At 41.4% G+C, this 27205-nt stretch overlaps 2 protein-coding genes and 1 long non-coding RNA gene across 6 annotated transcripts in view; 2 read left to right on the top strand and 1 right to left on the bottom strand.

The window, feature by feature from the left end:
• Positions 1-1531: 1531 nt before the first annotated feature.
• Positions 1532-10555, bottom strand: GPX7 (glutathione peroxidase 7). Its single transcript, XM_054638515.2, has 3 exons — positions 10242-10555; positions 3916-4177; positions 1532-2092 (listed from the first exon to the last, which is right to left on the bottom strand). Exons 1-3 carry the CDS (start codon positions 10446-10448, stop codon positions 1929-1931), a joined length of 633 nt encoding a protein of 210 aa, XP_054494490.1. The 5' UTR covers positions 10449-10555; the 3' UTR covers positions 1532-1928.
• Positions 5105-9720, top strand: LOC143694664 (uncharacterized). 2 transcript variants are annotated; one of them, XR_013183318.1, is made up of 3 exons: positions 5105-5547; positions 8670-8821; positions 9040-9720. It is a non-coding gene; the product is annotated as an uncharacterized LOC143694664 (long non-coding RNA). The 2 variants fall into 2 exon arrangements; XR_013183317.1 differs by having other exon boundaries at positions 8670-9720.
• A 3866-nt stretch (positions 10556-14421) lies between the features above and the next one.
• Positions 14422-27205, top strand: part of TUT4 (terminal uridylyl transferase 4) — a 46463-nt gene continuing 33679 nt past the window's right edge. For 2 of the 3 annotated variants that reach the window (XM_054638776.2, XM_054638773.2), the window contains exons 1-3: positions 14422-14566; positions 23034-23707; positions 25395-25558. In XM_054638776.2, coding sequence (XP_054494751.2) covers positions 23146-23707; positions 25395-25558 — 726 coding nt within the window. In that variant the 5' untranslated portion in view covers positions 14422-14566; positions 23034-23145. The remainder of the gene's footprint in view (positions 14567-23033; positions 23708-25394; positions 25559-27205) is intronic. The other variant, XM_054638774.2, reaches the window with a different exon arrangement.

The raw sequence follows: 27205 nt of genomic DNA, 5'->3' as shown, positions 1-27205 counted from the left end.
CCTTAGCAACCATTGTCTTAGAGTGATCCATGTAAGAATAGACTAAATTACTGAATCAGGCATAGAGTTCAATTCTCTCGCCATCAGAGGAGGAAAATACAGATATTCACTGCCACAAGCATCAATTTCCTGCACTCTTAGGTTACAGTTCAAGTGAGAAGCAGCTGATAGAGCTTGGAAGGTACTCATTAGTATCAATGTTCAGACTTTAACATTTCCGTGCCCCTTTTGTCCCAAGGATTATTTGGCTGCAAACTGTCTTTTCACTTTCTTCTCCTTCCTTTTTCACTTGATTTCTCCTTTTACTTATGTTCTTCTATTACTTCTTCCTTTTATTCTCTCTTCCACCCCCTCTTTTTTTTTTTCACTGAAACTTAAAAAAACTTGCTCTCAGCTTCTTTCAGGCAATTTGAGATTGTTTTGTGCAGTATAATCTCTGCCTTTTGTGTTCTTCCTGCAAATCCTAAAAGTCCCTGGAGCTCTTACTTCCATGGAGAGCTCCACAGAACGAGTCCAGTCAGTATTCTTCTTTCCCCTCTTGTCCTGTGAGCCAGGCCATGCCATGCCATAATATTTGCCTTTGATTTCAACAAGAGCCTGTTGGATGCTGAACAGCTCTAATGGCACTGAGGAGCTGAGAAAACTCTTTACCATGGCTGGGTCACTTAAGGTTTATTTGTACACATGGGCCCTGACAACAATATGGACAAACATTGTTTGTGCTCCTTAAAAGCATCAGAAAGCACAAAAAAGGCTTTTACTTGTCAATAATACTGCTGTTGGACAAGGCTAGATTCTTCTTAAGGCATCCTGAGGTTAACAGGATGGGAACATTGGGTTTCTGTTGAGATAAAAAGAGTTCTTCCTGACAAGATTTTCAAAGGGTTTCTGTCAAGGAACAATGAGGCTGCAAATGTTAGTGTTATTATTTTGGCATGAGCTAGAGACTTCTGAAGTCTGAGCAGATGCCTGACTGCTACACTTGAAAAAGGCCCCATTAAGCATCTGTAACACTAATGTAGTATTAAACTATATAACATCATGCAAGAACTAAATGTTTGAAAAATTCTTTCCATGGGAAAAATATTTTGATTGTCTGATGTTTGTCTGTACATGCAGCAAAATTGGATAGTGTCATAAACTGAAAAATAAATTTAACATCAGTTTTATGAAGGAAGAGTTATTCTAAGGCAAAATGCAAGTAGAAGAAAGAAAGAGCCATTTCATGTAGACTCTGGTCCTAGAGATGTTCAAATGACTATTTAAATATCATCTGATAATCTAGGTGAAAAAAATGCAGAAATTCATCTCATGGCTTCTGGAGAATTTTTACAGGGCCTTTGTCTTCATCCTTCTTTCATTTAAATGTTATAGATGTGTTTCTCCCATGCCCTTCTAAACTCTCTATACAGATGAAATTAACTATGTTTGGCTGTGGTAACTGGAACATGCAAAATCTGTCTGGTCTGAAGTTATCTGCTTTGGCCCTCTTCCTAGCCCATGCCTTTAGTCAATCATGCACTTTCTGCTGTTTATTTTATTCAGTTTATTTATTTTATTCAATCAAAATATGACAAGAGATTTGCAGATATCAGGGAGATCCCAGCTAGGACATTCTCATTATTCTGATCTTTCTTCCTATACGAACTAACTTCCTTTAGTGTTACCAACAACTAATAATTGAATTGGGGAAGAAACAATTGCTGAAGATTTCTTCTTTCCTAGAAAAATCAAACTGAATTTGGTCAGTGAAAAATATATTACTTTGACCATGTTAACTTGCTGGTTTCTGCATTCTTAGATGGTGAATACAGATTCAACTGGTCATAATTTCCTTTCCCTATATCCTCTCTTTTGGAATGTGAAAAGACAAAGTCCAGCCCTAATTCTCAATTAAGATGCAATTGGCATGCTGAGGTTTTTGAAAGTCATAATTCATCTTTCTTCTTTAGAATGATTTTCCTTACAAGTTCTGTAACATGGGGCCTTATTTCTTCAACAGAGACAGTAGAGTCCCAGGCCTTTACTACTTTCCCATTGGGGTCCACCAGGTATTTCCAGAAGTTCCAGGTTGGTTCTTCTCCTGTAGAAGCTACAGAGGAAAGAAAAAAAAAACAACAAAAACCAACAACTTAAATATTAGAAAACCACATTAGGCAATTCCTGACATTTCTTCATGTCAATTTGATGATTAACCTTGCAGAGGAAGAAGGAATATAAAATTAAGGGGAAGTTCAGACTGAATAAGATTAATTTTCTGACAGACAGCTTTAACTAGACAGTAGTCCCTTGGAGACTAATGGAAATAGGGAAGCTTGAGCCAGGAGAAAGCACAATAATCAGTGTTGAAGTGTGTGAGGGCATTTGTGTGTGGGGCTGTGCTATAGAGATATATCTGATACAGCTGAACACTGATAGGAAAATGGAATTTGGCATGACAATATAGCTTTGCTAGGACTGATTACTTGCTTATCCAGAATTTTCCCTCCAAAAGCACCCAGTATCTTGTGCTTCAGAAGACTGTTTCAAGAAGAAATAACAAAGTAATTGTTCCAGGTTTCCACCTAATTTTCATCTACAAATGAGTTCTCCGGTTTTCCCCTTCCTGATCACATACCCTTTTACATGAGTCACACTCTTACCCTTTACTCTTCTGCTCTGTGACTAACAAAATTTCCAGGACTTTCAAATAGACCAGGAACCTCATGTCCCTAAAAGCACAAGTACAGATGCTACAGACAATTAGCATCTTTTTTTCCCACTGATTATATACTGGGCAAACCTCACAAGGAATCAGAAGTTACTTCAATGTATCATCAAGACACAGCCAGACCTGCACTTGTAACTATGTTGTTATTGTGCTGAATAAAGATGCAGCCTCCAGCAGCCTCCCCCTGCAGGCAGATGAGCAGGGAAACACAAGTTTTGCAAGTTTCCTGGGACATGTCTGCAGGAACATCTCTCCTTGGCAAAAGAGAGATGAAAGGATGTGAAGAGGATTACAGGGAAATTTGGCTAGCAAAGTGATCCATTACAGACACCTGGAAGGAGGTGAGCTTGGGGTAGTCAAAAATAATATCCACACTCCTTTAAATTCTGAGGGATTTGGGAGAACACTGTGGTGCTGGAGAGAAGCAGCAGGGATGTGGTCCTTGCAGAATGCAGCTCAAGTGATACTGTGTCACACTGGGCTTTACTATATTTCATTGCTGAAAGACATTTCCTTCACATTGCATTAAGGCTGACATTTTAATATAGCATTTAAATGGTATTTAGAGCATTTGTTCAGTGCAAGAAAAGTCGTGCCTTGATAGGGAGCATCCTGCCTTGCTGGCTGGTAAGAACCAGCAAAACCTCTTCAGGTGTCAGTGCTGGCTCTAAAGCAGATTGGAACTGGAGGAACTGCACAGTGTGGCTGTTCCAGGGCTGGGGAGGAATGAGGAAGGGAATATTCAAGGACATCATCTAGTGCTTGGTTTCACTTTTTGATTGTTGAAGTAAATGATGAGGTGCTTCTCTTCCACTTATCCTACAGCCCTAGAGACCAATCTTATAAATCCAATCTGCAGCACTCATGTCACAGGAGGGGCACTTAAGAGGCTGCAAAGTGGAAAAAGGAAGGTCAGGGTATTGTATGCCTAGAGGACAGAATTTCAAGGCCTGTAGGGGTTTATTGGACCAGCTTTTACAGGACATCTGCTATTGATGTGTGCTCATCTCTGGAGATCCTTTTAGAAGGTAAGACAAAGGTGGCAGAAGAATTCCTGCCTTGTGCAGGAGGAGGGAGTACATGACTTCTGTCCTCTTCAAGCCTGAAAACTGTCAGCACATCATCTCTTGTTTCTTTAGATGGTATTTTGTGTCAGAGGACTTCTATGCAGGAGAAACAACCCTCCAGCATTCCAGTTTACTCACCAATTAAGTACTTGAAGGCAGGAATTGCACCAGCTCCACTGACTGTGATTTTGCTGAACATGGGGAAGGAGGCACCATAAGTCTTTCGTGCAAAGCTCTCAATCTCTTTGTTGGTGTCTGGCTCCTGCTGCCCAAACTGATTGCAGGGGAATGCCAGCACATTGAAGTGGTACGGGCCCAGGTCTCTCTGCAGCTGCTGCAAGGCCTTGTAGTGGCTGTCTGTGTACCCACACTCACTTGCAACGTTGACAACTAGAGACACCTGATGAACAAGAGAGCACGTTTAAAAATGTGTTGCCCATGTCAGTTTTCCAACAGGTAGGCTGGAATGCAGACTATTTAAAAAGAAAAAAAATAAAATATGTCTAGGAAACTGTGACAGAACACATATTTAAAACTACATTGATTTCTGTTCACAAAAGGAAGGTTTAGTATTTCTTTTATGTATTCCTCTTTGGCAAGCATTAAGATAATCAACCAACTGCTAAGCAATCTTAATCTTCAGTTTACTGAGAATCTGGGTTTTTCCATTCTGCCTTTTGGACAGTTTCTAAGCATAATTAAGAAGTGACTATCCAGCTAAGAGATACCAAGTTGCATGAAAGAAACTTGCAAATCAATGTATTTTTTGTTGTTTATTTATCTGTTGTGAAGCATCTGCTCTGCAGCATGTTTCCTTGCTCAAAATTAAGTGCCCTTGCAGAAGTGTCTGATCCATTTATCATTGCTAGTGTAGAGATCTTGACCTGCAAGTTAATAGAAGCAATTACAGGATTTGGAGTTGGTCTGTGTAGTGTGGGCTGTAAAATTTGCCATCGCTTCTAGAGTAAATCTACTCAGTTGTGACAAAATGCCAACAGTTTTTGCACAAAGGTTTACTGCCTCGATTAGAGATTCCAAGAAGTGAAGGCTGCCCACTGTCCTTTGAAGTCACACTCAATGCTGTGTGTGTTGTGTCAGTCAGATATGAGCACTGGCACTTGTCTGCCAGCACAGATCCACCTGGGAGGGAGCTCTGTCACACAGGTCAGCACTACAGGAACAGCAGAATTTGTAGGGATATTGTAGGGATATACCTAACCCTGAACTAACACATATCATAGTTTCTCAAAGCCTTGAAGAATATTTCATTGGTTTTTGAGATAATTTTAGCCTTAAATAACTTTAAGAATTTTAGACTTACAGTTTTGTTATTCCCACAAATTTTGTGAGCTGCCGCCCATTCTACATAAATTGAATCCATTTTAATAGTTTCATATAAAAGCATTTAAGGAAATAGGACGTGTGAAATAAATCATATTTAGTGAAAAATAAATGGCTGCATGTGCATAATGTTTTTAAAGCCAGAAAACAAACTGACATATAAAGGTACATATGTGGGTAATATATGGGATCATAAGATGAGGTGTGTAGAAGGGGTAGGAATGAGTAAAGAAAAAGCTAAGGGGATGTTGGTATTTGTAATTCCTTACATTAAACATTAACACTTTGTCTGTTTTCTACTTTGTATAACTGTATGGCTGTCATAGAATCATAGAATATCCTGACTTGGAAGGACCCATGAGGATCATTGAAGTCCAGCTGCTGACTTTAAAGTGGATTTGGAGTGGCACTGTTTTCCCTGGAAGACAGGTAATCTTTCAAAGCACAGGTTGGTGTAATCTTCTTTGTGGTGGAGTGTGTCAACAGGATACAATCTAAACAACTCTTGTACACTTGTATATCAACTATTACTGCAGCCATCTCACCTCCAAATCATCACTTTCATTCAGACAACACAAGCAAAAGTCAGAAATTTTAAATTCAGTCTCCTAAAACATAGGAAGTGATGGCATATCATTAGATTTTTTTTTTTTTTCAGAGAAGAGGTAATAATTTTATGATGCATTCCTGTTGCAGACTCTCAGCATTTGAAACAGAATTTGTATGTCTGACATAAAAAAAAAAACTATTGGCAGTTCTGTTCTTTTCAATTATTCTGATTTATCAAGCATAGTGATAGCAGTAGTTTAGTATGAAGTAAAGATAAATTGTATCACTAAGAGTTGAAGTCACACGTAGTTCTTCCACATGAAATTTTAGAAGCTTTTTTAATTTTAGTTTAAGCCTTGGAATTTTCATGATGCAGAAGTATTCATACACCTTACTGAACTGGTACCTGCTCTCAAATAGAAGGGTAATGTAAGAATTTGCCATTGGAAGTTTGGGGGAAATAAGGTTGTGTAGGCATTGTGATCATATTAAAACAGATAGGAAGGATGAATTTCCAGTGAAAACAACTAAGCTTTTATAACTTTTACTTAGTAAAAAGAGGGCTTGAAAGGATTCACTCAAAAAGAAATGACTATTTTAATTTACAGTTGTTTAAAACCAATGGTTTCTTGGCATGGTGGGGAAAGGCTTGAGAGCTCACAGTGACAACAGTGCTAACTTCCAAACATATTCCCCTAAAACAATGGAAACTACTTTCAGCATTTCTTGGATGGCAGACACATTATGCTTTTTTTTCCTTAGAAAAATGCATTTGCTGTAACTGAATTCTCCATTTCTGAACTCCATAAATTAATATTTAATAAATATTAAACCCATAAACCTCTTAAAAGTGTAACTAACATACATAATGAAAACTTCTGTGATTTATTAGTATTTCTCAATGAATGTTTAAAATGATTCTTTAAAAATCTTTCCTGAGTTATCTTTCAGATGTCTGGTATCAGAAGTGATTTCATGCAGTGATTTTTTTTTGGTCTGCATTTTATTTTTAATAAATAACAGTCACTCTTTTTGCTCTCATGTAGAGGCTGTACTTTGACTTCTTACAGCTATTAATGATTTAAATTAAGTTCAATATGCCTGACTTTGGGCTCTGAGAGTGCAAGTCAAGCACACCACCTAGTGTGCAGTGCAAACAGTTCAATGGACCTCACAAAAATGATTTCACTTCAGCTGAATTCTTTATCAGCTGTTGTCTCACCTCTTAAAACTATCATTCCCTTTGCTTAGAAAACCCATGCATTCTAGTAGTGAACTCATTTAACACTGCAAAAACTCTTCTTGCTTTACTTAATGTTCACACCAGAGTGCCTCCTTTAGGGAAAAATCCTGGGACAGATTTAGGAATCTGTCTCAGCTTCAAGTAACCCTTTGTGGATCTGTCAGCAGAGACAACAGACACTTGAGTTTTTAGACCCAGAAATTCTTAAGTGGCTCCATGTGACTATGGAAGAACCAGCCACAAGTGTCAGATGGCACCAACTCACTGAGCTGTCACCTTCATGGAACAAAGAGCAATATTTGTGGGGTAATTCAGTGGCTGTGCATTTATCCACACCCAGGAATGCTACAGCCTCGGATTGCAGCGGATCCGGGTCCAAAGGGCCTAGCAGTACTTTCAACAATTATATTTACTTAAAAATCATACTTCAATTGTTCTAGTGCCTAATGCTTTTCCATGATTATAGGTTCAAGATTTCCAAAGGCACTGCACTGACACTGCCTAATTCCACCCCAGCACACTGTACTTAGCTGGGTGGTAGATTGGTACCATGCCATCAAGATAGGCACAAACACAGCAGGGAACAGTTGATGTTTGGGAGCTCTGACTCCCAAATAGGTACTATTTTTGGTAAGAATACTGCCTCTTACAGCATATCTGATACAGATCATATAATAAAAGATAAGATTATTAAATTAGATTAGGTAGAAAACTAATCTTGTTTGGATCCTCTTGATTCTTGTCGAACCATAATCACTGTCCTTCATTTTTAATGTAGATGAGTGATGGGTTAACATTTGATGGTAGTGTGGAAAAACCACAGAAGGATGATCTCCACAACACAGTGAACCAGAGAGTTTTTGGATCTATTTCCATTGTGGAACTCTTTTCTCAGTGGTAATAGTCCTCCCTTTATTTGCCATATAACATAGGGTAATTGTGGTTTGTATCAAGATACACTCGAATAGAAAGAGAATTAATATCAGTCTTTTTTTTTCTTACTATGAAGAAAATAGTTTCAATGATCTGAATAGACACAAGTTTATATTAATAATGGTTTATTGAAGAATGATCCTGTCAGTCATGAATTGCACTGGTTGTTTATACTTAGCATGGCTCTTGTGGTTTTAGAATTAGCAGACTTTATTAATTTTTTAGAGTCTGGAAGCCCGTGGATTTTTTCAATTCCTAGTAAGTTTCTTGACTACCAATTAAGTAGTTATTTAAATAAATTAGCTGAGTGACTGAATTGAAGAAAATGTCTTCTCTACATCTGCCAGAAAGCTTAAGGCTGGTAAAAGCTGTTTTAGCAATTAACAGACTATTGTTCCAGGAGCTAACTAGTGACTCACTTTCCTTAAAACACCCCCAGCACACACGTAGCACTTTAATAATATTTTATTTCTTTTAATAGCTTTAAAATATTATGATAAACCTATGACTTTACTTATCTAACTGCAGATTTAAGCAAGTTTATTTTAAGAAATAAATGGGAGTTTTAATTAACCTTTTTCTATCTTGATACTGAGTTCTGACAACATAATGACAGAAAGGGATGTGTTTTATTGCTGCAATTTTGTTTAAAATTGTCCACATACATTATCAAAGAGCAGGTAGCCTGAACATTAATAGAATCTCTGAATGCAAATCTATCTTTTGTTCCACACAGAAGCTGAATGTCGCTTTTTTGGAATAAACTATTCAATGTGGCCTAGCAGAGATCAAAGACCACCATTCACCAATGGTTTATCTTTCCCAGATACAGCTCTAGAGCTCCCCTTTATGAAACCAGCCATGCCTCGAGGGCAGCCTGGAACCACAGCCCTGGGGTACAGCTGATACACACCCTGAACCTGCCTGTTCCTGAGATTCCAGAGGGCATGAACACCCCCAGCTTTCTGCAGAGTGGCTGTAAGGAATTCTTCCAAGTTCCCCCTTAACTCCTTTCCATGTTGATTCTGGCTCTGAGATAGAGAAGATGCAGGTGGTATTTGCTTATTCAGATTAGCAGATAACATGCAAAACATGCCCCAGTAACAGGATTTATTGACGGAGCCTTTGGAAGGAGCCCATTTAAAAGGCACAAATATTGCTCAATATTAAACAGCTTCCATGTTTTTCTCCAACAGATATTTGAGTGGGCATGGGACCGGTTCTGCTGTATCTCAGTTGTGAATGATGGGAGATGAGGACTTTGACCAGATAGGATTTAGGCCTCTCATTCGGTCCAAATCCACCAGTATCCATTTTTGCTGAGCTCAAGAAAATGTGCATCTCCCTATATAGCTTCTCTGTCTTCCTGCCAGTGTTTCAGTGACCTGCTGTTCTGGACCAGTGAGCTCAGACATCTGAGGAGGGGAAAAAGAAGGTGTAAATACAAAGCTGGAGAAAAAGGGTGAAAATGAGAAGTGATGCTGCCTTTTTGGGCAGCAGTGAAACTATTAGACTGCCTGACTGTACCACAGATGTGTCACTTGTGGGATTTATGCTGATTTTAACTTCTATAATTTGTGAAAGGGGCTATAAGAGGTTATAGTATTAAGTATAATAAGTGTGCTAAGTTCTCTTTTCACTTTTCCATAGGTACCGATCTTTTCTAGATGATCAAACCGCTAATAAAATAAAATGAAATAAAATCAGATTATAGTCAGGGACATTGTTTTAAAATGGTATGGAAAACTCTGCCTAAAAGTACTTAATGTAAGATGTAAACACAATTTAGAAGACATCATAAAAGCATATGTGCTTTTATCTACGTGTCTTTCTTCATATTGCTGTCACATTAAAAAGCGAGAGAAGTATTTGCATGATGTTGTTACAATTTCACTATACTCCGATACTTTGTAATGTCTCATGCTTTTACTAACCACGGTGAAATCTGTTAACTCTATTCGCCACGGATCAAATCCCTTTTTTTTTTTAATGCAAAACATTAAAAAGAAACGGGATTTGAATAAGAATAACACACAAGAGGCCATGCAGTTAAAAGGCAGAAATAAACTCCAAAAGTAAGCTACACAAAGACACAAACTTCCTGAGCTTCCAATGGCAGAATCCAGAGCCATCGGCAGGAGGGCAGCGTTCCCTGCCTGCCACGTCTACAGGCGGCTGCGGCAGCAGAAGACGCGGACACACACGGGGGTTAGAGTGCAAACGCTTTATTGAAGAGGAGCCTGTGTTAGCCGGACGAGTTCGCCGAAGGACAGAGGCACAGAGTGAGCAGCCCAGAGGCACACGCGAGCCGCCGAGGCTCCGAGCACTCTCCCCGCGCTCGCTCCGCGGACATGCAAGGGCTGCCCGGGCGGGAGCCGCCCCTCCCCGCCGCACTTACCGAGCCCCTGTACTTCTCCAGAGACACAAGCTTGCCCCTGATGTTTACAACTTTGAAAGTGTAAAAATCAGGCTCCTTCTGCCGCGTAGCGGAAAAGGCTAAGAGCAGGAGCGCTGCAATTGCGAGGAGCATGGCTAGAGGGATGAGGAGGACTTTGGGGAAGGAGGAGGCAGGCTGGTGCTCCACACTGCCCTCCGGGTCCAGCATGCTGCACGGCCGCCGCGCTCTGCCCGGCCCGGCCCGGCCGCGCTGCCGCAAACGCCGCGCTGCTGCAAACGGGCCTTTTGCGGCAGCCGGCGGCTCTGCCCGCTCCGCTCCGCCGGGACGGCTCCCTCCGGGGGCACACGCTCTGGAACGGAGCTGCCTGAATGGTTACGGCTTTAAAGCACTGGCTGGCTCCGTCTGTGGGATGCCAGTCACAGAATCGCAGAATATTCTGGGTTGGAAGGTGCCCACAAGGATCACTGAGTTGGGACCCTTGAGGAACCTCAGAACATTTGGCTTTACTTCTTCTGTTTCATTGTTCCTCCAGTGCTGTATTGAAAGCCATGAATTCTTGATAATAATATTTCAGCCTAAGAAAATTTGTCTTTTTTATTTTTTTTCAATTACATGGTGTGTATGGACAGTTTTGAAACCAGAACTAACACTAACATATGAATACTGATATTAACCTGTTTTCATGATAGCAACACCATTCCCAAACTGCCAAGTCTGAAGGGACTTAGAACCATCCTTTAGAACTAATAATGACCCAAACAGGTATTACCACGACTTGCAGTGCCCTGTGTTTCATAAAATAGATACAGATTCACTCTTAAGTGAATAGCCCATACAGGGATCAAAGCAATGCTATTAAAGATCCTTCTTTAACTACATCCTTGTGATTTTTGATGGATTTGCAAAGGCCCTTTTTTGTGCACTAACTGCAGCATGTGGTGAGTACGGTGTAATGCCAAAGGACAGCAGTGGCTTGGTTGCTACTGGTTACTGAGGCAGTGCTCCGAACCAGTCACAGCACACATTAAAACCAGAATCACCAACACGCCACATAAACCTGCCACATCAGCCAGGCCTGCAGGAAATGCAGCTCTGCACGCACCTGCCTGCTGAGAAGTGAGTGGCCAGACCACTGATCTCACTGTGTGAGATGGAGAAACCACACTGCCAGAGGGCTTTCAAGCAAAAAAGAGCCATAAAGCATCAGGAACTGAGTTTGGTATCAAAGCCTTGAGACATTCAGAACCAAACACTGCCTCAGTGCACTGATGTCATCCTTGGGTTGTTTGCAAAAAAAAAAATGCTATTTGTACAGTTTGCTACTGTGCCTGCTGGAAGAAAAGGATTTGTAACAAAGTAACAACAATAGAAAGCTTTTGATGGTCATTGATTTCTTCTTGGACCACAAAACTGGTCAGCCATGGACAGCTATGATTCTGATAGTTCTTGGCAAAGAAAAGGAAAATGCAATGATTTACAGAAAACAAAGTGGTGCCAAGGCATATTGGAAATTTATCTTTTGAAGAGAAAATTACATTTTATAATCTCACTTTGGTTTTTTGGGGTTTTTCTTAAGAATTTTGGTAGAACTTTGACATTTTGATTGAATTTGCTTAGGTAATTCAAGCATGACCAGCATTACTGTAAGGGAAGAAGCCATATATAGCTAGTTGAAAAACATATTTGCAGTTTTTAAGCATTTCAGATTTCTCACATTTTTTATTAATTTCAGTTTAAGCAGACACGCAACATCAAGAAATAATGTAATATGCTACAAAAATATATAGATGGAGAGATGGAAAATCTTCTGTCATGGTCTCTACAGGAAAGATACACTGTGATGAGAATGTGAATTTCTTTGCAGATAGGTGGTATTTTCCTGGATACTTTCCTGGCTGTACTATTGATCAAGATGACAGTCAAGTATGATTTCCTCATTTTCTAAGTAAATTATCTAAGAAGCTTTAGAGTTTCTTCAGACAAATCTGAGAAAGAGAACATGGCTTTTGCATTTAAAATTATTTTTAAAACCTAGTAAATTCTAAAAATAATTTTTAAAAATTTTATGATCAGCATAACGTGGATTTTTTTTTGTCAGAAAATTAAAAACAAATCTACAGTACACACTTACATTTTTGAGGAATAATATTTTAGTTGCTTGGTTATAGGACTAAAAATGAGGCCACATACTGCTATGTAAGAAGCAAGTTTTGCTCTAGAAAAGGACTTTATAAAATCTACTTACTACAGCCTTATGATTATCATCTCTGATTTCTAGATAAAATTTACGCACTTTCAGAGTCATATTTTCTCCTACAAATTGATCCCAGAATCTGAAAATTTTTGATCACTGGCACTGATGATTTATTCTTTAAATAATGGCCTGCTGGCAGTAGAACTCTGCTTCCTCTTTTAGTGCCATGTTTCTATATTGCTCTCTGCCATAAAATATTCTTTAACATCAGCAAAGAAGGAGGCATTGTTCCTGAACACAGAGATAGAGACTATGTCAAAGACTGTTGGCTTTGTACTGGTGAATGTTTTCAGAGCCAAACTGCTCTACCAGTTCATATTAAAGTCTATCCAACTGTTTGAAGGAAATATGCCAATCAGGTTTGCAAACTGGCGTGTGTTTTCTCACTAGCATGTCTCAATGTTGATCTAGGAGAACTGTATCCAGCAGCAAGTATAATCTAGCTACTTCTGCAATTTACTCTTTGGCCTACTAAACCTAATAGAAATCTTTGTCAAATAAATTGGAATAGGCTGGAACCACCACCCAGTTAACCTCAGTTGTCCCCAGGGCAGCACTACTGTTTCTGTTGCTGCTGCCCTGGACTGGCCCACGTAGCTAAAGGTGAATCCCATGAGCAATACCCTGAGCTACCCAGTCCTAATTTTGTAAAGTGTGAACTTCAAGTGAACTGAAAAAAAAAAATACAGGTTACCTCTAAGGATTGTGCTGACTTCACAATACATTCAGAAGTATGTCTTGTCAGTATTACAGAATCCTGTATTACAGATTTTGCAACTTTTGTGTGCCTACACAGACTCCCTGAGGTAGTGTTTCTAGCACTACTATTCATATTACTTTTAATAGTTTCCTTTGAACCCCTTTAGTAGTTCAACACTGATCTTTCAGTGCCTTGTTTTCCTGGAAAGGCCTCCTTAGCCTGGGCTAGGAAGTGCCAACAACACGACATTTCACTGCCAAAAAGGGGTAGTACTGGATCACAGAGGGATTTGCCTCAGACAAGCACTTGCCAGTGCCTTTAGGTCACCGTCCAGCGCTGCCAAGAGCCGGCAGGCTGGCTCTTCTCCCCCGAGACCTGCGCTCTGCCAGCAGACATGCTGGCCAAGCCACTGTCCCTGGCTGCTGCCGGGGCCAGCTGCATAGCCAAGCTCAGGGAGCCTGGAGTCATTTCCCCAGGTGCCCGGAGCACAGCCGATCTTCTCCACCGAGCACAGGAGGAGGGGAGAAGCCCTGGGGAAGCGGGGATCAATGCCCGGGCTCCAGCGAGCCCTATCCTGCTCCACAGGGCCTGGGCAGCGGATGCCTCATCGCTCTCCTGACGGGAGGGTGTACTGGGGAGGGGCCGGCCCCTTCTGCCGTGCCTGCAGGGACAGGATCAGGGGAAACGGTTCTACGCTGAGACACGAGAGATTCAGATTAGATACTAAGAAAAAAAATTGTGCCCCGTGAGGGTGGTCAGGCATTGAATAGGTTGCCCTACGGTGTCACCATCCGTGAGGGTGTTTGGGAGGCGTCTGGAGCTGGGCGCTGGGTGGTGTGGGTTTAGCGGCTGTGGGGATACTGTGGCAGTGCGGGGTGCACGGTTGGACTGGGAGCTCTTAAAGGTCTCTTCCAACCGTGCTGATTCTATGCGGAAGAAGAGGCATGGGAAGAGAAACAAGGGGAAAAACTAGGATGGCTGTTGGGGGGTAATTAAGAAGAAAAAATATGCTGCTTATTCCCTCATCCCCGCTTGCCGCTGTGGCACTGAGGGAGGAAGGCCCTGAACGCCGGGGAGACGGGAAGGGGGGGCGCGTCGCCCCCTCAGCAAGGGGGAGGCTCTGAGGCAAGGGGGGGCTCCCCGGCAGGGCCGGGGCAGTGCGGGCACCGTGCCCGGCTCGGTCCCCGCCGCCGCCGCCGCCGCCCCGCAGCGCCGCCGCCCTCGGGGCGCTCCCGCCCGCCTTCGCCCCACAATGCACCGCGCCGCTGACATGGCGGCCGGGCCGGACTGAGCCGCTGCCGTCGGGGCCTGCAGCAGCCGCAGCCGGGCATGGCGGGGGCGCCGCGCCGGCTCCGCTAGCGCCGCACACAGGTACCGGGGCCCGGGGGCTCCCCGCGGCCGGGGGCGGCGGCGTGGGGGGAGGCGGGCTCAGGGGGTGCTGTCCGCGCCGGCGCCCCCCGCCCCAGCCCTGCCCCGCCTCGACGGCCCGCCGCGGCCTCGGGCCCCGCGCCCGGGCGGGGGAAGCGCCGGGTCCGCGGCGCGGGGGCCGCCGCAAGGTCAGCGGGGGGCCGGGGCCGCCCCCGGAGGCGCATCCGGGCCGGAGCCGGTGCGTGCGGTTTGTTGTTCGTACGCCCCGTGGAATTAAATAATGCGGGGGGGAGAGAGCACCGGAGCCGGCGAGGCCCGCGGGGAATGTCCCGTGTGCGGGGCTGCCCTCGAGAGCCGTGCCCGCTCCGCCGCAAGAGGTTCTCCTTTCCGTGGATTACGGTCTGCCTGGAGTGACACCCAGGCATCCCTTCGCCTACGTGGTTGTGCTCTTTTGTTGGCTTATTTTGTATACAAATACAGCTGAACGACTTTGCTGCTTTTGCAATATGTTGCAATTTGCCAGTTGGCTGAATGTGTCATATTACCTGAGGCCTCCTGGCTTTTAAGGTTGTTTCTGGGTATATCAAAGGAAGATGAGCTCATAATACACAGAGAAACAATACAATCGCGTTTAAGCTAAGGTAGAGATTAGTCCATTAAAAAGATAGTTGCATCTAAGTATGGATCTAATAATTTTTTTTATATCCATGCCACCTCCACGTCACTTGGCTTCCTGAGCACTGTGCCCTGGTGTTAAGGGTCGTTGCATTTGCTTGAAAATAGAGGCTACATGTTGTTTATGGTTTTGACTTGTGCTCCCGGTTTCAGTGGTTGCTTTTTGGATACTTTGACCCCAGATAGTTATGACATAATTATTTCCGTGACAAGAAAAGTAAGCCAGCCATGGAACTATGACTTAATTACAGTACCTGGCAGAAGATGCTATATTAGGAGTAAGAGGTCTCTATTACAAATACCAATTTTGCAATGACCTTTTTTTAATCATTTTTCTACTTAACTTTAGTGTAAACCTTCATAAAATTAATTTTGTGAAAAAATTACCTTTTCCCAGAAGATATATTGGGATATGTTCCCAGAAGATAGACACAGAGGGATCAGAAAGTTCCTCCTGTGTTCTGTTCTTGCACAGAGGACAGCTGGGACTTCCTTTTCATACCTCAGCTTGCCATGCTGAGTGCCCCGGGACACCTGCACTGTGCAGGGCATTTATCCAGTTCTTCCTCTGAAGGGAATTGCTGCAGTGGGGAGAAAGAAAGGGGGACAGGATTTCCCTGTGTTGTACTTGAAGGCAAGATATTCCTGAGGAGCTCCTCTTAACCGTCTTGTGGCTCTGCTTGTCAGTCATGCTTCAGGATTGTTGTATTCCTGTTGATACCATAAGGCAGTCTGACTGTCTGAGAGTATATTCTGTGTTCAATTTGCAATCCTGGCTTTTTAAACTTTACAAAGCATTTCTACTACATTAAGTTTATTTTTGTCACTATCTTAGTGAAATAATGCAATACTGGTACTGACTTGTATTGAAAACCCATAGAAAGAAGGATCCTGCAATTTGCTTAGTGGATTAATTAGCACAATGGAAGCAATCCAGTGAAAGTCAACATTTCTCATGCTTTTGGCACATTAACACTATTTTGATATTGCTTGATAAATCGTTTAACTTAGAAATACAAAAGACCTAAATTTTGTAACAGTGCACATGAATTTAATTTTTACTCCTTTTTTTTTTGTTTTCACAGAAATGCATGCATGCATGCATGTATACTCATACTGTATCCTTGGTTTGTAATTTTGGTTCTAAGGTTTCAGCAAGTCTTTGGAAAAAACCCAATTTATCAGATGTTCTTAGATTTTATTTTCATTTCTGTTGATGCATGAAATACTCCTGCCAGCAAGAAGTAACTTTCAGATTTTAGTTTTCAGTGTCAGCAAAGCTTGACACAGGAGTCTGGAATCAGTTTTGTGTTACAAACGATTGTGACTCAGTCCGCTGAGCGTGGCTGTGTTCTTGACAGCTTTCCTGGAGTTGTGATTTTCAGCATGTTTCTTCCCGTAGGGAAAGTGCTGGATGCTGGTGAAGAGGCACGAGGGTACTGGTAGAAGATCTGTTTGCTTTCAGTGTGGTTTGTGAGCTGGTTTGCAGCTGGTATGGAGCAGTTCAAAGACCATCCCTTCCTCAAGGATTCCAGTTTGAGCGAAGGGCTGGCTCACTGTTGTTTAAATACAAGATGCAGATAAGCTTCTATGCCACAATACATATTGCTGTATTGTCATTTAGCATAGCACTGAGCATAAGTGGAGGTTAAGATCAAGGTGAAAAAATTAGTTTCAGTGTGTGGCTGCCATTTAAACCAGTTTTGTGATCATCTGAGGCCTCTGAAGTCTCTGAAAGGCTCTAAACCAGTGCAGTGCTGTGTTGTGCTTCCCCAGCCTCCTCATGGGTCCTTGGGCTGATGTGTGTGTTTGATTTTGAAGTTAGAGCTCCCTTGTATCAGTTCCTGCTCTGCTCTCACATGAACCGTGCAGCATTCGGGGAGATTTGGGGCAGGTGCTGCCCCTCTTCTGGCTTCAGGGTTTGCTGCACTTGGGTCTGAGGTGTAAGGGACTGCTGCAGTAAAACGTAGCATCAGAACCAAAATGTGCAGAAGCATGAGGAGCCTATATGGAGTAGAGGTGGGGGAGACTGTTGGTGTGGCTGGGAGAGGACGGCTTTGCCGAGCTTGGCACGGGAGGCAGCAGCAGTAGTAGGGTCAGAGGGAGGTAGTTCTTGGCGTTGGGTGACATTAGTTTTTCTCACCTTCCCAGTGAGTCATACAGTGCTGTAGAAAAAACAGTGAGTCAATGCAGAGTAATCTGTAACAAGCATATCCCTTATGGATCTCCCATCCAGCATATTTTGCTCACTTGAAAATTTTAATTGTAAGATATTTGCACCTGCATGTGTCACTAAGTTTTGTATCAGCCAAAGCCTTTCTTGTTACTTCATTTATTCGGCAGTACTTCTGTAAATCAGATATCATCTTGTTACAGTGTTATATATTTTCTACATATGTATATGTACATAGTTATATACCTAATGATGACTCCTTAGACGTTTTCAATCTTCCACATAATAAATACAGCATCAGAACTGCCTATCTTCACTGAGCCCAGAGTGCCAGTTTTGTTGCATCCTTGATTTGTGTGTTAAAGTTTATGCACACTGTGCTGACTTCCTTCTGGGTAGATTTTGGCAGTATTATCCTTACCAGGATAAATTCTGTAACCTGTAGTAAGAGGGAGTTCTGGAACACTATGTAGCACTTATGTTTGTTACTAAGAATATCGATGGGTTTAGTGCTGGTGGAGTCTGAAGCGCTTTAGTGGCCAGTAATCTCTGATAGTTTTAGTTTTAAGTACTTTGGAAAAACATCAAGCATGAGTAGTAGGTTGTATCAGTTATGTCTATGTCATCATAAATCAAACATAAATGTGTGATTTTTTTTTTAAACTATTGACAAAGAACATGGGAGAGGTTTGAATGATTTGTAGGAGTTCTCAGGCAGAAAAGTGGGCCTAAGGCTTAAACAGTGCGAAAAGATCCCCCCACCCCAGCACATTAGGGCTGTCCACAGACATCACCTATGCTGCACTCTGAGCAGAGTGCAGAAGACAACCTTTCCTATTGTTCCTGACTGTGGCTGTAACCTTTGTTTGCAGAATTTCCTTTTATTTTTCTGTTGAGGAAGTTCAGCTGGGCTATATTGGTAGTGAGGCGAGGGGGGCACTGAGGTTAATCACCCCACTTAGTGTTGGAAGGCTGGCTGGGAGATTTGAGCTTAAGGACAATCATAATGGGAGAGATAAAAGCAGGTCTTGGATAAAATACAAGTCTCTCTATCTCAAAGGAGGGAATGCTTTATAGAAACAGGGTGATAACACTTATGTTTGTAGTACTTTCTGTGTTTATATTTTATCTAGTACTCCCCAGGGAAACAAAACTTAAAAGCCTGTTCTCTTTCCCTTTAGTTGCCATTCTATACTGTAGTCCCTACTTTTGGGCATTTCAGCCAGTTGGGACCACATTTTAGAACATATTTGAAGTAATGGCAAAGGGTCATTGAGTTTCTGTCTATTTTCTGGAACAATTATGCCTCAACAGAGGAGAGGTCTCTGCTGAGGGGGAAGCAGGAGGAAGTTCCATTTCCTTGTAGGGAGTAGCTACAAATCAGACAGGGCTCCAGCACGTCTGCTCTGCTTGCCCAAGGGGCTGTGATAGAGTGTGACAGAGGAGCACAAAATGAACGTCTAGGAAACCAGGTGGAGTCAGTTCTGCTGTTAATGAAATTATTAAAAAAAGCTTTGCAAAAGAACAACTCAGAAGGCAAGAGCTCACAGTTTAACTTGGCCTTCATCTTTGAAGATGTTATGTCAAATTCTGACTCCAAATCTATGTGTTTGAGGGAGTTGAATATAGTGGAACAACTTGAGAGGAAGAAGTGGTAGAAGAGGTAGAAATATCTTCTTGAAAGTTTTTTGGTGGTTTTCTTTCCCCCCCTGTTTGGAAGTAAGCCTTAGTCTGATTCTTTGCAATTCAAATGCAGAGTTTTCTAATGCTAGTCTGCAAAGTGGAGGAAACAAAAGAAACTGGCAAAAACGAAAGTGAAACATTCTCATTTCTTCATTTTGTGGGCCTAAAATGAATTCTAACCAAAGCTGATTTTAAACATTTTTCATTTTGTTGCTGTTGGTATGTATAGATTTTTATACTTTTCTGGAGTTTAAGGTCAGATGGTATCTTGTCTGACCTCAAGCTGTTGTATTTCAGCCAGATTATTTTCCTAAAAAGAGCCAAGAGCTAGATTTCGGGGAAGTAATTGGCACTGTATGCTCAGAAAGCTGGGGAAACTGAGGCCCATGTAACACTGGGATATTGAATTATTGAAATATGCTGAACTGGTTTCAACAGGTTAATCATACCCCATTTTGCAGACACAGGAGAAATGCTCTGGTTTTGTTGCCAGCCTGGCTCGGAGAAAATTCTGCTTTGATTCCAGGTCTTGCAATTTCGGTATGAGCCTGAGCTTGTGATGAAGAGGTGCCATCCAGGTTTCTTCAAAGATGCCACCTCAGCACTGATTCACTTCACTCCAGTGCTTTGTTTCCAACCAACTTATTTTTTTTAGAGGCACTCCTTTCCCCATTTCCCTCTCTCCCTCTGTCATGTAGATGGCCAATATCTGACAGAGGATGATCTTTCTGTGCTCTGTCCTGGGTTCGGGAGAGGTCCCTTTTTGTTTCTCATACTGAGTTTTATTAGTTGGTTAATTTTGCAGTTTGTTGTGAGATGGTAATTTGGTTACTATTGAATGTGTTGCAGGAGTTAAAATTATTTTTTGTTTGCTAAATCATTTCCATATTAAAGAGCAAAAGGAAAGAAAAAGAAATCCCAAAGTTCAGCAACATTATTATTGCACTTGGATTTCAGATTCTGCATTCATTGTGGAACTCCTGACTTTTATTTCATATAGAGTATTCTTGTCTTATGAAATGTCATGACCTCTCTTTATTCATATTTCTTAGGAATGAAGACTGTATATGCTTTTTAACATTATCTACTTACATTTGATTACATTCTTGATATGCAGCACTATCACAGTACTCAAATCATTAGCTGGGTTCTAGTTTTTACTAGCAGTTTCTTTAGTTACTTTTCCCCATTTGATTAAAGATTATATATTCTCTTTGAATATGTAATTGTGTATTTAATTGAATGGATGAGAAAAAATAATTTGAATAATTTTTGCAGATTTTTTTAAAACCTACTTTCAAAATTCGACTCCAACAAAGTCACACATAAAAAACCCAAAATGCAGCCCCACTTTTCCTCCAATGCCGGAGTTTCACGGTAGCTTTAATGTGGAAGTGGTGCCAACAGGAGTTGTCCCCACCCTACGAGTTGTTTGTTATTGCCAGGCGTGCTCCTCCTCCTCCTGCCTGGTGCCAGCTTTATGTTCGGCTGGATTGGTTTTCCGGTTTGGTGGCTGGCGGAGCAGCCCCGGGATGGGAAGGAGCAGCCCCGGGGAGGGAAGGAGCAGCCCCGGGATGGGAAGGAGCAGCCCCGGGATGTGAGGGAGCAGCCCCGGGATGGGAAGGAGCAGCCCCGGGATGGGAAGGAGCAGCCCCGGGATGGGAAGGAGCAGCCCCGGGATGGGAAGGAGCAGCCCCGGGATGGGAAGGAGCAGCCCCGGGATGGGAAGGAGCAGCCCCGGGATGGGAAGGAGCAGCCCCGGGATGTGAGGGAGCAGCCCCGGGATGTGAGGGAGCAGCCCCGGGATGTGAGGGAGCAGCCCCGGGATGTGAGGGAGCAGCCCCGGGATGGGAGCAGTGAGCGAAGGGCGCTGCGGCTCCGGCTGCCCCGCGCTGCTCCCCCCCAGCCTGGAGCTGGCCTCGCCGTGCCCCCGGCCGGGGCTCAACGGGGAGTTGCTGTGTCTTTGTGGGTCGGGTTTGTTTGTGCTTTGGGGAATTTTTCTCCCCTCTTCAGGTTGAACAAGTAAAGCATGATTAGTTTAGAGTTTGAAAAATCATGTTCCCATTTCTCTTCTGGTTACATGAAATTAAAAAACAAACGCACCGTAGAGGTTAAAGACAGTGACGTGTACAGAGCTGTAACAGCTCCCCAGTCTCTAGAGCAGAGCTTTGTACTGGTGTCAGGGACTGGAGTAAGTTGAATTTAGCTGACCTGGGGGGACTCTGGGCTCTCCTCACCACCCTGAGGCTTCAGCAGTGCTGGTACAGCTGGGCAGGAGTTCCTGCTGCTTTTGGTTAGAACTGCTATGGGGAAGACTGGCTACAATCCAAAGGCAAATATTATTTAATCTTTGTGACTTTTGATCTAGAAGTAAGAACCAGGTGCAATCAGTATTTAAGAGAAAATAGTTGCATCTCACATTCAGTTAAAATATTAACTGAATGTGAGATAAGATACTTAACCATTGGAAAGAATTTAGGAATGGAGATTTTTTTTTTTCTTCTTCAGTTTTTATATTTTACTAAAGAATGTGATGCTAACAGCATCTTCAGGAAAATTCGTGTGGGCTTTGTTTGTTTCTTTGATTTTTCACCTTTGAAAGATACATATTTTCAATTATATCAATAGAGACTTAAGATAACCCTTTTTAGTACATGCTTTGTGTCCTGAAGTATTTTCTGATTTGTGTCTCATTAAAATGAGATAGTAACTGTATTATATAGCCTGAAAAAAAAATTACTGTACTTCATACTGCTAATATTCAGAAAGGTTTTTTTGGTTGTTGTGGTTTTTTTTTTTTCTTAAGCCGACATTTTAATCTGATCCTTTATTCTGGTTCTTGTTTTTAAAGTACAAAAGTATGCTGTGATACTTTTAAGAGCTGTAATTCATAGACTTTTGTATTATTATTTTCTTCCCTAAATGGTAAGGGATGGGTTCTTTAAAAACCAGAAATTTCCATGGGTCATGCATTTACCTAGCAAATATGCAGCTGGACAGGAAAGAGAATTTCTGCACTCCATATTTTGTTATAGTTTTACAAAGATAGTTTTCTTCTTTGTCTGATGCTTCATTCTTGGAGTTTTCAATTGCTGTCTAAATGTTATTATAAGAAAAAAAAATCCAAGTTCTTGTTGCAGATTCTTGTGTTCATTTTCTGTATTAACAAGACTGATTCCTTACAAACAGACCCCCTTGTGCTGAACCTCCTCCCACTGGAAGCACAACCTTTGAGTTGTCTCCAGCATAAATCTCAGATGGTCATATACCACCTAAAGGCCTGAGGTTTAGATGAGGAAAGTTAATCTGTAGCTAAACAAAGTATTTACTATTTGTGATTTTTTTTTAAATCTTACTTAATTGCTGGCAGTTAATTTATATGAGATAGGAGGTGCAGGTGATCGGTCAGGTTTATTATTAATACTTTGAGCTATATCTCTAAATGCTTTTTTAAATCAGTTAATAAAATGGAGCTTGCTTGCTGGAAACTGAATTACTTTCCTCTAGTGGCTAATTTGAGCTGTGCGTTTATTGAGTGGTACTTTTTAGATGTGTTACTTTTTTTCTTTTTTTTTCCCAGTGTAGTTGCAGACGTCTTGGTTCTTGTTTTTGTTCAGAAAGCCAGAAATAGGAAGGAAAGAAAAAAGCAAGCTGTTGGCAGGTTTATCATTGAGTGTTTTTTAGCATGTTCTGCCATTTTTTTGTCTCTTTGTAGCCCTCGTCTTTTAAATACAAATCAAAATAATCAAAATTTTCATGAGTTTTACTTTAATACTGGAACGTATTGTGAAAATGTACTTATGCCTGTGGGAGGAATATGCTTCCTATAATAATTTATATTAACACCTTCCTTTAGAGAAGTTTATTTAATGTGCTGTCTGCATAGAGATTTAGTTTTTTTCCTTAGTTTTTAAAAATGTCTTATCATTATTTCTTCAGTAGACAATCAGCTACGATCCTTGCCTGCACAGAGGATTTCAAATCAACGGCAAATTGCTGAAGAATTGCACTTCAAGTGGTCTCGAGACAGGAGAAGCAGGTCTTCACTATAATGGAAGAGGCCAAGAGCTCAAAGAATGGAAATCATGACCCAAGGAAGTCTGTCCGTCTTGTCTGTGAGGAAGGCAAATCAGTCAAAGTTACAATTAATCAAAATTATAAATACAATAGAAATGACAAATCTGCGAAGGATGTCGGGAGAAGTTCTCCAAGTGGGAATAGCAGCAGAAAAAGTAAACAAAATGATGTTTGTTCTGAAAAACAAGGAGAAAATAAATCATGCAAAGTAAATAGTTGTATTCCTGGAACTAAAGATTTGGGATCAAGTGTTCAGGATCGAAGTCATGGAAAAGCAAAAAAATTTTCTAATTTATCATCGGCAATGGAAAACCTGAAACAGACAAAATCCCAACCAGTGGGAGAAAACGCTCCAGGCTCCCATGTTTCAGGGAATGGGGTCAGTATGGAAAGCTTAACAGCTACTCAGAAAGGGAAACTGGTGCTGGAAAATCCAGTGGGAGTTCATACTTTGAAGACTAGTGTTGATCAGGCTGGTGATCCTGGTAAGACTGCTGCAGATCAAAGAAAAATGGAGCATAAGTCTGATGACTTCAGTGAGTATTAGTTAACAGTGCCTTATTCCATTTTCTTCTGGTGCAATGCTGACAGTCTGAAATGGGCTTGGAAATGTTTCTGTTGGTGTTATTTTTTCACATGTACGAAGTTGCTGCTTGCATTTAGAAGGAACATGATGTTCATACGAGCATATTGCTTGGAGAACAAGAGATTATGATAATAGCTGTCCTTTTTTCTTATGCCTAAGACCTAAACATCTTTGTAAGCTACTTATTGTGCGTGGGTTTTAGGCAATTTTGTGAATATAGTGTCTTACGAAGGGGGAACCCTTTGTAATATCATTGCCACTCAGGGAAATGCCAGTTATTACTTCTTTTCAGAAAGATCAGGGGGAAAATGGGCAAGGGAAGTTCCTATTATATATAGAGGGGAAATATTTACTTCTTTTCTGTGACTGTTGTGCTCTTTTTGTTACTAAAAATGTTTTGAGTAGGCTTTGGCAGGTGGCTTTTTGAATTAGGGAGCTCTGGAATACCTATCATCCATCAGTGGTTACCCTTGTGAGTGTACATTTCTTACACATGGTTTTCAATGTCAAAATTAAATATATTGATCAAGCTTTGTCTCACCAGGCTAATTCCATAGCTCAGAATTTGTCACACTTCTTTAGAATACTTTTTTTCTTTAATGAAAATGCTGTTTTAAGATGCCAGCCAGTGTAGACCTTCTGTTTGAAGTATTTCCCACAGCTACAGCAGTTACTTGTATGGAAATACAAGGAAAATAACAAAGTGTGTGGTTTTTTAGCTGTCTTAATAGTGTTTAACAGGAAAAACAAGTTCAAGTGGCAGCATCCTGTGATCAGTCAGCTCTTTGTAGACCCCCATTATATACTGTGGGGACCATCTGTCACTGAGAAACCAGGACTTGAAAACTTACTCAGCTTTGATTCCTTGCTAGTCTGGGGGCACTGATCTCATTTGAAAGGAAAGAAAAAGGAGAAGAAAAGACAGAGCACAAATAACCCTCACCCTTGCTTATGTAAAAGCGACTGGAATCATTTGCTGTGGATGTTTGCAGAGATGAGTGGCCTGTGACCAATGCACAGGCATGTGGAGGAACTGGCCCCGTGGCACTGGGCTGAGCTTTTGGGAGCAGCAGCGTTGCAGAGCTCAGTGGCTGCTGCTGCCTGTGGGCGAGAGGTGTCACGGAGCCTTCAGGGGTGACTCCAGCAGCTTCCAGGCTCAGGGCTGGCGTTGCCTGCTGCCTGCCTCTGTAGGGTCATTTGGGTGAACGTCTTTGAGGCGGTTCTCTGGCTTACCTCCTTACAAAATGTGTTGTGTACAAGAATTTTATGCCTAATATTTATTGTTTCTTTTACAGTAGGGCATGGGGATCTTGTTTACTCTGTTCCGGACAGCAAAACCCTTTCTTGCTGTGAACAATTGAGGAGACTGGGAATTTGACTGAAACACAGAATTAATCTACCTTTTTATTTTGTGGTTTTGACAGCACTCTTAGTAGCAGATTAGTCTCTGAAGTACTTTTAAAATACTGGTTAACTTACTGGAACAGTTTTAATGTTTAAGGTGATCTTGGGCAGTGTTTGGATAAAAAACTGGAATGTAGCTCTAATTTGTGTTTGTTCTTAGCTGCTCTGTACTCTAATTTTCACTTTTTCTCTCCTTGAATGACTCTTAAGAAAGTAACTGTTTCTTGCTTTAGGTAAAATAAAGAATTCTGAATCAACAAAAGAACATGCATTGGAAGCGGATTATTTAGAAAACACTGGTGTTATTGATGAATCTAATCTGACAGTTGAACAGCAACTAGGATTGAAACAAGCTGAAGAACGTCTGGAAAGAGATTATATCTCCCGACTTGAAAAAGTAGGTTGGGTTATTTATCAGATAAAAAAGAAAATGTGTGTCCTCTTTCATTATCATCACCATATTTCTGGTTGGGTGGTGTTTCTACTACAGCCTGCTGCCAATGTTTCTTTCTTCTTAGTAATGAGTCACTTTCTGATCTAAGCTACTGTCTCCAGTAGTTGGCTGGTTGTTCATCCTGGCAGATTATATGGATTAGAAACTTTGTGTTCCTTTTGTGGCACATGTAGCCTTTGCAGAAAAGTATTTTTTAATTTTCTAGATCTGCAGGTTTACAATTCCAGTATTTAAATAAAATCTTATCTTATAAGATTTATGTCTGGTTCTCTGGGAACTGAGAATGCAGGACTAAAAAGAACCTTGAGCTTTCTTTAGTGTCTCTCACCAGTCTCAGTTGCTATATTGGAGATGACTGCTTAAAAATGTTCACCTAAATTGTTCTTAATATTATCTCTAGTGACACAAATGTTGAAGTCAGTGTAGGTAACCCAGAAGATTTTGTTAATCTTATGGAAGCATTTTAATCTCTCATATGTTGTCCTAGGAAAATTAGCTAAAAGTTTATTACTTCTTTTTCATAACATTCTGCACATAGGAAAATCATTCCCATTCCTGCAGTCAAACCTTCTTTAGGCTCTCTTTGTTCATTGTTCTTGAGGGTTTTTAGTTCCTGGTTCATTCTTCTTGCTTTTCTCTCAACACCCGTTGTGTAAGTGGTGTTCAAAATTGGACATGCAATTTCAGCTGAAGTCTTACATATAAAGAGGAAGGCTGACTTCATCTCTCTGAAATATGGCATTTTCATTTAGGATCTCTGCTTTTTCAGCAGCAGTTGGATATTGGCTTAAAGTTGGACCAGCAATGATTCCCATGGCCTTTCCTTAAGAATTGGTCCATCAGGTGTTCCCAGCCCTGTATGTTTGCAGTTGATAATACCTAAGGAATGATACTTTGCTGTGATATTATTTAGTTGGAGGTTATTCATTAAATTTCTTTAACTTTTTTGATATCTGAATTTTTGTCATGTTACATTTTCTGTATCCTCTTCCAAGTCAATATCTTTTACATTTATAGTCAGCACACTTTCTGTTGCATTTCCTACCTCTTCAACAAAACTGTGGATATTTCTGCCCCCACAGGGACCCCTGCTGAAGAATACTTGGCACATGCTTCTAGGTAGGAGTGCTCTGAGGACAGTTCTCTCAGCAGTTCTGCTCCCACCTTACTGTTCTTTATTTAGGTAGTGTTTATGGTCTCCTTTTGAGACTGATACTATGACAAGTGACAAAGACTGTAAAATTCAAATACAACGTCTGCTGCTGCTTCTTCAAGAGCTATGACTGATCTTTAAAAAAGCAACCCTAAGATTGGGTTAGTGCAATTGTTTGCAGCAGATCAGGTTGTCACCTCTGACCTGTTTTTTCCCTATGTGCTTATTAAAAATTGATTACAGTATTTTTCTGAACGCTAATTCTGACTGGTGTCTAATTCCTTGGTTCATCTTATTTAGCCCTTTTAAGATATTCTTAAGTTTCTCTTTCCTGATGATCTGGAACCTTCCCATTCTCTGTGAGTTCTTTAAAATACAGCTGGCTCTTTTATAGATTAGCTCCTTGAGTATCCAAGGACAAATTTCATGAGACCTGG

This window comes from Agelaius phoeniceus, chromosome 8, assembly GCF_051311805.1.
Source record: "Agelaius phoeniceus isolate bAgePho1 chromosome 8, bAgePho1.hap1, whole genome shotgun sequence".
Classification (NCBI taxonomy): domain Eukaryota; kingdom Metazoa; phylum Chordata; class Aves; order Passeriformes; family Icteridae; genus Agelaius; species Agelaius phoeniceus.
Note: the sequence above shows the minus strand (reverse complement) of the source record. Positions and strands in the feature narration are given on the sequence as shown.